The sequence below is a fragment of the Artemia franciscana genome, chromosome 19, assembly GCF_032884065.1.
Source record: "Artemia franciscana chromosome 19, ASM3288406v1, whole genome shotgun sequence".
Classification (NCBI taxonomy): domain Eukaryota; kingdom Metazoa; phylum Arthropoda; class Branchiopoda; order Anostraca; family Artemiidae; genus Artemia; species Artemia franciscana.
Genome location: NC_088881.1, coordinates 16,068,075 through 16,080,619, shown reverse-complemented (window position 1 = coordinate 16,080,619; position 12,545 = coordinate 16,068,075). Strand labels below are relative to the sequence as shown.

Genomic DNA, 12,545 nt, shown 5'->3' with positions numbered 1-12,545 from the left:
TGATAGCGCGGATACTTACATGGTGTATTATTTCAGAACTACTAAACTGTCAAGCTGAAATAACTCTGATGGTTCAGAATATAATACCAGGACAGGAGATATGGTTTCCCAGTATCAAGATCATCTTAGAAACGTAAACCTCCAGTATCGCTAGTTTGGGCCAGTGCATTAGCGCACTGGCAAGCGTAAGTACATGTATGGCGGGTTTTAGAAACTTCACCACTGTCTAAAACTTTAAACAACAGTAGCGTGGAATGGTTTTGTTTGGATGAAAGTAATCGTATGACATCCCTTTCAACCAATCAGAGACGCCTTTCACTGACGTAAAGTTACTGAAAGGTGAAATGGTATTTTATGCCTTTAGTCACAGAAAATGGAAACTACTCTTTCTTGAGTAAAATCAGTGTTCCATGCTGGAGTTTGCTCAAATTTGGGATGAAGGGTGTAAAATTTGAGACAGATGGATCAAATTTAAGACAGATGGTTCAAATCTAAGACAAATGGCCAAAGTAGTGACACTGGTTGGTTATGCAAATAAGACTGCCCCGCTCTTTACACTAAAGTTTTTTACTGTTTTAGAAAGAAGAGTTGAGAGAAAGAGTCAAACTTTAGCTAAAGAGCGGGGCGTTGATGAGGAAGCCGCCCCTTTCATATATGAAGTAATTTCTGTTCGTTTTAAGTTTTAATATCGCTCCTTACTTTCAGTTAAAAAACTTTTTTTTATTTAATATTCGATCCAAAGCAACGTTTTTATTTTATTTTCAGGTGATTTCAGCAATATCGAAATCCATTAGAGAAACACCAGGTATCTCACTCTTAGACGTTGACCCAGGAGAATCGACTAATCGTACAGTTTATACCTTTGTTGGCAGTCCTAGTGCTGTAGTCGAAGCCGCACTAAATGGAGCAAAAACTGCATGGGATCTTATTGATATGACGAAGCATAAGGGTGAGATTCATCTTAAAAAATACGTTTTGTTTCATTGATGTCGGAAAAAACATGATTTGACCGGGGAAAGACTCCACTCATTATTACATTATTTGTGATATAGGATACCTCAATATCTCACTATCACTCTCACTATTTTTTAATGAACAAATAGATATGGTTGTATGCTTATTCTTACAATGTAGAATTTCTTGAGATTTACGCATCAGGACATTAGTAAGCAAGCAATCAAAAACAAGTAATAACAAGACAGAAAAAAAAATGTCATAGAAGGGACACATGTAAACATGTTTCACTCTGCGTGCCAGGATTGACAGAATCTTTTTTGGATTAATTTCAAAAAGGATTTCTGACAAAATTAGAAGAAAAATTAAGAGAGATTCTAAAATATAAAAACGATCAGAAATGAAGTCATGTCATTCAGCAAACTTAAAACGAACATGAATTACTACGAATGGACAAATGAAACCTAAAACTAAGAGAAACTAAAATGAAAAATTAGTCGACCTTAAAAAGAACATGTATTATTATGAATAAATAAGTGACTAAAAACAAGCACAAGTCAAACTGAACAATCAAGTCAAGCTAAATAAAAGAACAGAAATTTTCACAAATAGGACATCCTTCACACCTAAGAGGCTAGAGTGCCATTTGTGATTCCATAACTTGTTATGTATTTTTAAGTTTGTATGAAGATTTTTAGGTCAATATTTTCTAATTTTAAGTAAAATATCCCTCTGATGAATAAGAAAGGAGAGGAAATTTTATTTTTAGTCTCTCCTCATTGTTAAGTTTTTATTGGAATATACCCGGAGCAAGATGCCGTGGATTGATAGCTTCTTTCTTATTCTATAAATCAAATAAACATATTTTAAGTGTACATTAAAAAACTACTTCTATTATATGATGACTTATAAGGAAGAGGGGCAAGTGGGAAGCGTGCTCTAAAAGCTATGTTTTACGAAAAGACCTTTTGAAAAATATAAAAACTGTGGGCCTAAAACTTTGTTTTACACCCCCCCCCTTCCCAAGGGATACTAAAGATGAAGCAATATCATAAGGAACATACAAAACATGCGCGAAATTTTGTAATTCTTTATTGGTTATTCTATTACAATGGATATTTTTGTCAACATAACCTTGTCAAGGTTGATTCACTTCTGAAGGTGACCTTGCCATACCTTGGTGACCATGGTGGTGCTGCCATACTTTTAGACATTATTAGAGAAAAATCTGGAGGCTTCTCTATGAGCCATGTTGCTTCATCGGTGCTATTTTTAACGGCGGCATTTCATTTGTTCCTAGAGTTTACTAAATAAGAAAAACAATTTTTTTTTTTTTGAGAGTAAGGCATTGTATTAAAACTTAAAGTGAAACGAAAATATTCTCTATATAATAAGGCTGCTCCTTTCTTGACTCTCACTCTTTACGCTAAAGTCTTAAAGTTCTTTAAGAATGTTTATTATCTAGATTCAATGACCCTTGTTTTTGAGCAGTCTTTGTTAAGACATTGTGACAAAAAGTCAAACTTTAGCGTAAAAAGAGAACGGGCGAAGGAGCTTCAGCCTCCCTACATATAATTATATTTCTCCCCGTGGAAAATCTCCCCCCCCCCACATAGAACACCCCCGCAGACCCCGAAATCAGTGTATTTTCCCAAAACAAATACTAGGCTATATTTAAACAATGGGTGAATTGTGTAACTTACAACCCTTTCTCCAGGGATTATGGGGTGTCATGTCACTCCCAAAGGCAGTAGTTTTTGGGCTTTTCACCTATGCTGGATCAAATGGCTATCTCAAAATTATGATCGGTTGTTTTTGGGGAAAGGCACGTGGGAGGGGGCTAGTTGCCCTCCAACATTTTCGGTTACTTGAAAAGAACATCAAAACTTTAAATTTTCGTTCAAATGTGTGCACTATCTCGATCTTCTAGGAACATTGGTTTGATGGATTTGCCCCCTGGAAAAAAATAAAATAAACACGTATCCGTGATCTTTCTTCGGGCGAAAAAAAAATGCAAAATTCCATATTTTTGTGCAAAGGAGCTTGAAACCTCTACAGAAGAGTTCTATGATATGCTGAATTCAGTGTCGTAAACGAGGCAATATTCACATGGTTTTCTGAATAACGGATAAATCTTCTGGTCTTGGTCTGTTTTGGTGGGTATTTCCGGGCTCAAAAACTTCTTCCAAGCTAATTTATCTACTATGGGTTGCCTTCTCATAGTAGCATAATATTTGTAGACATGGATATATACATAGACATAGACATGAGTCGTGGGTAGTAGAATTGAGACTGTCTGTTCAGGATTTCGGCCCTTGTTGATAGAAGAGCATCGCCAAGTGCTGAAAACCATGTTTTGACCAAGATGGGCCCAGGATGGCACAAAGTCTCCATTCATTATAAAGGTCCCAGAGACCTCTTGCTGTCCGGTTCTAAGCTGGCTTAAGCGCTTCGGTGTAGAATTGGCAAGATGTGTTGGTCCCCGTCCTGCACCTGTATCCGGGACCATTGCTTTTCCCGAGGACAAAATAATTTCAATGATTTAAAGAATCAGAAAATTGGAACTTGGAATGGAACGACGTTAAAGAATAAATTTCGTATCGACATTTTGACTGATGAATTCAGACGGTTCAAACTGGACTTATTAGGAGTTTCAGAAACTCATATCCCAGGGGTAGGAAGTATGGAATCAGGTGATATGGGATTTATTTATTTAGGCAGGAACGATGGGGTACATAGACAGGGAGTAAGACTTATGATGAATAAGGAAGCTGCTAAGTCTTGTTTAGGCTGGGAAGTTATTAATAATAGGATACTAATCACTCATTTTAGGACTAAAAAGTTCAGAGTATCAGTTTTAGTAGTATATGCTCCTGTAGAACCGACTGACGGAGATACTAGTGACTCAGACGAATATTACTTACAGTTACAGGAGCATATAGACAATGTCCCAGGTAGAAATGTGATGATTTTACATTGTTGACTATATTATAGTAAACTGAAGACTGGCAGGATCAATACAAGATATTAGGGTATATTGGAGTGCTGCTATTGATGTTAAAAGTGAAAATCACCATCTAGTAGTTTTTAGGGTTAAATTAAAGCTCAAATTTTGGAAGGGTAACTACCTCCCGGGAATCTGTGATGTTGGTAGAATCCAGGATGAAAATTTAAGGGAAACTTTCCAGGAACAGTTGAATACTAAATTGAAGAGTTTATAAATTGACAACGTGGTGGATGAATGGAATAGTTTTAGGAAAACAATTTGTGAAGTTGCTGACGGTGTCTTAGGAAAGAAAGTTCGAAACACATTTAGGAATATTAGTGAAAAAGCTTTATATTTAATAGACAAGAGAAGGGACTTGTGGAAGAATCATCTGAGTGATGGATCATGTGAAAACAAAAGGAGTGTAAAGAAAATGAAGAAAGCATTAAAAGATGAACTAAGGTGTGAAGTGCGGGCCATGAATAAAATTGCCGAGGATGTGGAAGATGCAGCTAGACGGCATAATAGCTAAGATAACTTTATCCTCTACACACACTTTCTTGAAACATTTCATCTTCACTTTAAAGTAAGATATAAGTGTTTATCCTTTCAATGTACGAATAATACTGTTCGAAAACCAGTTTTGCTAGAAGGTGTAACGAGAAATACGCCAGACTCTTTAAAAAACACGCCAAAAAATACGCTTGAACCTTTGAAAACCATGACCGCCAACACTGTCAGTTCCTAAGTGCTAAAATTGCCCAAAGTTGAGTGTTTCACAACCATTTTCGTTGCTACAGTCAAAAAAAATTAGCGCGTGTCGCGGCTTCTGCCCCGACACATGCGTGGCGCGCTAAGTGTAGTTGGATTAGTTTTAGGTCAATTTTTTATTTTTTTCTGCTTCTGATTCTTGTCTGCTTCTGAAGAAGCCACATCCTGAACCTTTACGCCATGTGCGGAAGAACAGTGTAAGGCCTAGCAGAACTTTGCAACACATATGGCACTCTCAGGATGAACAGTAGGCTTCATTAATTGGGCAAACACTCGAGCTACCTTTGTTTAAATTTAGAGTTATTTATTTCTGGTCAAAAGCTAGTTCATAATACCAAATAACACCCACCTGAAAAAATAGGGCATATTCCAGCGCTATATCTCGGAATTAGGGGGGGGGTATACTGGATGCAACTCTGAACTCCCAACAATTAGAAACTTTATATGTAGTATCTTTCTTTGTATTATAGTGTTCAGTTCGGATAAGGAATCTTCCGACAAAATTGCAAAATTTAGTAATACTGACCACTGGCAAAAATAAAAGAACATAATGGTCACAATATAAACACGCAAAAAATCAAGATTTGGCTCCACTTTATACGAAAAACATAATAGGGTGATCTACGTAGACTCATAGGAAAGAAACCAGAAAAAAGAAAATGAGGTGTTTTTAACTTACGAACGGATGACCGGATCTCAATGAAATTTGACATTTAGAAGGATATCGTGTCTCAGAGCTGTTATTTTAAATCCCGACCGGATCTGGTGACATTGGGGGGGGGAGGGTGAAACCTAAAATCTTGGAAAACACTTACAGTGGAGGGATCGGGATGAAACTTGTTGGGAAAAATAAGCACAAGTCCTAGATACATGATTGACATAACCGGAACGGATCCGCTCTGTTTGGGGTAGTTGGGAGGGAGGGATTAATTCTGAAAAATTAGAAAACATGAGGTACTTTTAACTTACGAACGGGTGATCGGATCTCAATGAAATTTGATGTTTAGAAGGATATCGTGTCTCAAAGTCTTATTTTAAATTCCGACCGGAATTGGTGACATTGGGGGGAGTTAGAGATGGGGGAACCTAAAATCATGGAAAACGCTTAGATTGGAGGGATCGGGGTGAAACTTGATGGGAAAAACAAGCAGAAGTCTTAAATACGTGATTTACATAATTGGAACGGATCCGCTCTATTGGCGGGGGGTTAATTCTGAAAAATAGAAAAAATGACGTATTTTTAACTTACGAAGGGGTGATCGGATCTTCATGAAACTACATATTTAGAAGGAGCTCGTAACTCAGATCTCTTATTTTAAATCTCAACCGGATCCAGCGTCTTTGGAGGGCAGTTGGGGGGGGGACAAGAAATCTTAGAAAATATTTAAAGCGGAGAGATCAGGATGAAACTGGATGGGAAGAATAAAAACCTGTCTAAGATACCTGACTGACATAACCGGACCGGATCTGCTCTCTTTGGTGGAGTTGGAGGGGGGGATAATTTCGGAAATTGAGGTATTTGTAACTTACGAAAGGGTGACCAGATCTTAATGAAATTTGATCGAACAGTTCGTAGTAACGAACTGTAGTAAGGAGCTCAATAGTAAACGAAACTCTAAAATACGGAACTTCGATGCTAAAAGATATATCAAAAGAATCGGATTTTTATGCTGATTTTAAATATATAAGTTTCATCAAATTTAGTTTTTGTCATTAAAAGTTACGAGCCTGAGAACATTTGCCTTATTTTGAAAAATTGGAGAAAATACCCCCGAAAAGTCATAGGATCTTAACGAAAATCACACCATCGCATTCAGCGTATCAGAGAACCCTACGGAAAAAAATTCAATGTCCAATCTACAAAAATGTGGAATTTCGTATTTTTTGCCAGAAGACAGATCACGGGTGCGTGTTTTTTTTTTTTTTTTTTTTTTTTTTTTTTTCCAGGGGTCATCGTATCGACCAAGTGGTCCTAGATTGTTGCAAGAGGGCTCATTCTAACGGAAATGAAAAGTTCTAGTGCCCTTTTTAAGTGACCAAAAAAATTGGAGGCACCTAGGCCCCCTCCCACGCTCAATTTTTTCCCTAAGTCAACAAATCAAAATTTTGAGATATCCATTTTGTTCCAATTGTCGAAAACCATAATAACTATGTCTTTGGGGATGACAAACTCCCCCACAGTCCCTGGGGGAGGGACTGCAAGTTACAAACTTTGTATGTGGGAGGATCTTTCCTTGGAGGAATATTTCATAGGGGAAGAGAATTTCAGTGGAAAGGGCGCAGGATTTTCTAGCATTACTATTAAAATAAAACAATGAAAATATAAACATGAAAAAGTCTTTTCAATTGAAAGTAAGGAATAGCATTAAAACTTAAAACGAACAGAGATTATTACGCATATGAGGGGTTCTAAAAATACTAGTTTATTATTTAATATCTAGAAGGATCTTGTGCTTTAAAGCTCGAATTTAAAATTCCGACCAGATCCTGTGACATTGGGGGGAGTTGGAGGGGGAAACCGGAATTCTTGGAAAACGTGAAAATTGGGGTATTTTTATCTTACGAATAAGTGATTGGATCTTAATGAAATTTGATATTTAGAAGGAATTCATGTCTCAGAGCTTTTATTTCAAATCCCGACTAGATCTTTTGACATCGGGGGAAGTTGGAGGAGGGAATCTTGGAAAATACTTGGAGTGGAGGAATCGGGATGAAGCTTGGTGCATAGAATGAGCAAATGTCATTGATACATGATTGACAGAATCGTACTGGATTCGCTCTCTTTGGGGAGTTGGGGGGAAGGGTTCAGTGATTTGGCAAGTTTGGTGCTTCTGGACGTGCTAGGACGATGAAAATTGGTAGGCGTGTCAGGGAGTTGCACAAATTGACTTGATAAAGTCGTTTTACCAGATTCGACCATCTGGGGGGCTAAAGGGAGAGGAAAAATTAGAAAAAATTAGGTATTTATAACTTACGAGTGGGTTATCGGATCTTAATGAATTTTGATATTTAGAAGGACATCGTGACTCAGAGCTCTTATTTTAAATCCTGACCGGCATTAAGTCTCATTCAAGTGCTGGTCTATATTAATCACTAATTTAGGAAAACAGTCTTCCTTTTCTCCTTCTGTCTCTCTATTGTTTGATAAATGACGACTTATACTTATTGACGACATGACTGCCTGTCCATGGATTATTCATTATGGTTGATTGTGTATGGCTATGCTGTTTGACCTATGTGATTGTATGGATGAGTAGGGTTAAGGCCTCATTCAAGTGCGGGTCTATATTAATCACTAATTTAGAAAAACAGTCTTCCTTTTCTCCTTCTGTCTCTCTCTTCTTTTTTTTTCTTTTTTTTGTGTTTGTGCTGTTGCATTGGTGATTTCTCTTTTTACGATATTTTACATTTGATTGGGTTTTATCCTTCATGGCCCTTCGTTGAAGATTCTTTCTCCTGTGTCTTTGATTTTTAATGTTTGGGATATGCTGCTTTGATTGCTATGCATATGTTAATGGCCAAGTCAGCGCATTGGCTTGTACATATTCGTCTAAATCTAGTGGAGAGACTCTATGTTTATTTGAATTTTTTTTTGCATTTGGAAGTGAATGATTGTATTCTTTCATTCGGCATGTTGTTACGTGCGTTTGAGATGTTGCAGTATTCATGCATTTGTCCTATATGTTTCTTCAAAGGTCACAGTTAGATTGAATGCTGTTAGTTATTTCATGTTGTCGATTGCTTTATACGCTGAGGAACTGGAATAGACTTGTTCTCACCAAGAAAAAAAAAATCTTGTCTAGTTTTGGAGGGGAAACATTTCATTTTTATGGCACTTGGTATTAACCAAGTGACATATAGCAATCGCCAATTCTGTCTGTCTGTCTGTCTGTCGGTCTGTCTGTCGGTCCCGGTTTTGCTACTTTAGGCACTTCCAGGTAAGTTAGGACGATGAAATTTGGCAAGCGTATCAGGGACTAGACCAGATTAAATTAGAAATAGTCGTTTTCTCAATTTGACCATCTGGTGGGAGTGGGGGGCCGGTTAATTCGCAAAAAATAGAAAAAATGAAGTATTTTTAACTTATGAGCGGGTGATTGGATCTTAATGAAATTTGATGTTTGGAATGATACTGTGTCTCAGAGCTCTTATTTTAAATCCCGACTGGATCTGATGACATTGGGGGGAGTTGGAGGGGGGAAACCTAAAGTCCCGGTTTTGCTACTTTAGGCACTTCCAGGTAAGCTAGGACGATGAAATTTGGCAAGCGTATCAGGGACCGGACCAGATTAAATTAGGAATAGTCGTTTTCCCGATTTGACCATCTGGAGGGGGGAGTGGGGGGCCGGTTAATTCGGAAAAAATAGAAAAAATGAAGTATTTTTAACTTATGAGCGGGTGATTGGATCTTAATGAAAATTGATGTTTGGAATGATATTATGTCTCAGAGCTCTTATTTTAAATCCCGACCGGATATGATGACATTGGGGGGAGTTGGAGGGGGGGAAACCTAAAATCTTGGAAAACACTTAGAGTGGAGGGATCGGGATGAAACTTGATGGGAAAAATAAGTGCAAGTCCCAGATACATGATTGACATAATCGGAACTGATTCGCTCTCTTTGGGGCAGTTGGGGGGGGGGGCAATTCTTAAAAATTAGAAAAAATGAGGTATTTTCAACTTACGAACTGGTGATCGGATCTCAATGAAATTTTATGTTTAGAAGGATATCGTGTCTTAGAGCTCTTATTTTAAATCCCGACCGGATCTGGTGACGGGGGCGGGGAGTTGGGAGGGGGAAACCTAAAACTTGGAAAACACTTAGAGTGGAGGGATCGGGATGAAACATGGTGGGAAAAATAAACACAAGTCCTAGATAAATGATTGACATAAACGGAACGGATCCGCTCTCTTTGGGGTAGTTGGGGGGGGGGGTATTTCTGAAAAATTAAAAAAATGAGGTATTTTTAACTTACGAACGGGTGATCAGATCTCAATGAAATTTGATATTTAGAAGGATATCGTGGCTCAGAGCTTTTATTTTAAACCCGAACGGATCTGGTGACATTGGGGGGGGGGTTGGGAGGGGGAAACCTAAAACTTGGAAAACACTTAGAGTGGAGGGATCGGGATGAAACTTGGTAGGAAAAAAACACGAGTCCTAGATACATGATTGACATAACCAGAACGGATCCGCTCTCTTTGGGGTAGTTGGGGGGGGGTTAATTCTGAAAAATTAGAAAAAATTAGGTATTTTTAACTTACGAACGGGTGATTGGATCTCCATGAAATTTGATATTTAGAAAGATATCGTGTCTCAAAGCTCTTATTTTAAATCCTGACCGGATCTGGTGACATTGGGGGAAGTTTGGGGTGGGGAAACCTAAAATGATGGAAAACGCTTAGATTGGAGGGATTGGGATGAAACTTGGTTGGAAAAATAAGCAGAAGTCTTGCATACGTGATTTACATAATTGGAACGGATCCGCTCAATTGGGGGGGGGGGGGTAATTCTGAAAAATAAGAAAAAATGACGTATTTTTAACTTACGAAGGAGTGATCGGATCTTCATAAAACTTAATATTTGGAAGGACCTCGTAACTCAGATATCTTATTTTAAATCTCAACTGGATCAAGCGTAATTGGGGGGGGGGGCAGTTGGGGGGACCGGAAATCTTAGAAAATACTTAAAGCGGTGAGATGAGGATGAAACTGGATGGGAAGAATAGAAACCTGTCTAAGATACGTGACTGACATAACTGGACCGGATCTGCTCTCTTTGGTGGAATTGGGGGGGGGGGGGTAATTTTGAAAATTGGGGTATTTTTAACTTACGAAAGGGTGACCAGATCTTGATGAAATTTGATATTTAGAAGGATCTTGTGCTTTGAAGTTGTAATTTCAAATTCCGTCCATATCCTGTGACATTCGGGGGAGTTGGAGGGGGAAACCTGAATTCTTGGAAAACATGAAAATTGGGGTATTTTTATCTTACGAATAGATGATCGGATCGTAATGAAATTTGATTTTTAGAAGGAATTCATGTCTCATGTCTCAGAGCTCTTATTTCAAATCCCGACCAGATCTTTTGACATTGGGGGGAGTTGGAGGGGGAAATCTTGGAAAAACACTTGGAGTGGAGGAATCGGGATGAAGCTTGGTGGATAGAATAAACAAATGTCCTTGATACGTGATTGACAGAATCGTACTGGATTCGCTCTCTTTGGGGGAATTGGGGGGAAGGGTTCAGTGATTTGGCGAGTTCGGTGCTTCTGGACGTGCTAGGGCGATGAAAATTGGTAGGCGTGTCAGGGAGCTGCACAATTTGACTTGATAAAGTCGTTTTCCCAGAATCGACCATCTGGGGGGCAAAAGGGAGAGGAAAAATTAGAAAAAATTAGGGATTTGTAACTTACGAGTGGGTGATCGGATCTTAATGAATTTTGATATTTAGAAGGACTTTGTGACTCAGAGCTCTTATTTTAAATCTTGACCGGCATTAAGCCTCTTATTTTCCTTTTTAAATCAATCTATTGATTCATAGAATTTTGTTAGAGCTCATACCATATGATCTCTTGGCTCTTAGCTCTTCGCGCCTCGTCACAAGTGCCATATGAACTCTTAGCTCTCGTTATTATAGTAATTGCAGCAAATCCAATCGCAGGGATGATGACAATTCATTGGTTTAGGAGACTTGTTCTTACCAAGAAAAAAATCTTGTCTAGTTTTGGAGGGAAACATCTCTTTTTTATTTATAGTAGTTACAGTAAATCCAACAGGGGGGGGGGGGTAGATATTCCCCTATATGTTTCTTCAAAGATCACAGTTAGATTGAATGCTGTTATTTACTTCATGTTGTCGATTGCTTTATACGCTGAGGAACTGGAACAAACTTGTTCTCACCAAGAAAAAAAAATCTTGTCAAGTTTTGGAGGGGAAGCATTTTTTTTTTACTTGTAGTAGTTCCAATAAATCCAATTGGGGGGGGGGGGGATTTATTTAACATTGGAAAGGACGAATACCCTTTTTTTAAAATAACTAATTCTGATTTGTTTATTGTTCTTGTCATTCCCTTCAAAGTTGTTGGGAGGGGTCCTATATAATGGAATGACATTTATCAGTATATATATATATATATATATATATATATATATATATATATATATATATATATATATATATATATATATATTTATATGAACTCTCTTTATTAATTACTAAATTACAAAAACTATAAATACACACAACCACCCTCGGGAAGGCTCAAACAGCCTGATGTTGGACGGCTGCAATCCTCTGATTCTCAACCTAATTTAATAAAGAAAAAAAAAACAGAAATTAAAGAAGGACAAAACACTCTCACTCAATTACCCCTTAATACCAGAATATACATTAATAAAGGCTAACAATAATTATAAAAAAAATTACCTCCCCACTCCCAATAAATGTTTTTTTAATTTCACTTTAAACAACCCAATATGTTCCGCCTCCCTAATGCCAGCTGGGATATTATTCCAAATAGCCGGGGCTAAATACCTGCTTCCGAAAGCTGTACGTGTGGTGTCTCGGTACTCAACAATAAAATTATCCGCCTCTCTAGTCTCATACCCACGGAGTGAACGATTTACTCGAAAAAAACTGGTAAAAACTGGAGGACATACATCATTGCAACATCGATACGCAAAAACAGCAGCTTGATAATCTCAAATCTGATCAATGTTAAGCACTCGTAATTTCCTAAAACATGACGCGGTATCATTCACATTTTCTACATAATTACCAAGAAGACGTACTGTTTATATATATATATATATATATATATATATATATATAT

General features: G+C 37.7%; 1 protein-coding gene across 1 annotated transcript in view; it reads left to right on the top strand.

The window, feature by feature from the left end:
* The window catches only part of LOC136039338 (formimidoyltransferase-cyclodeaminase-like), an 85,615-nt gene that overhangs the window by 24,459 nt on the left and 48,611 nt on the right, over window positions 1-12,545 (top strand). Inside the window, exon 2 of the mRNA XM_065722965.1 lies at window positions 766-949. Within this exon, the coding sequence (XP_065579037.1) occupies window positions 766-949 (184 nt within the window). The remainder of the gene's footprint in view (window positions 1-765; window positions 950-12,545) is intronic.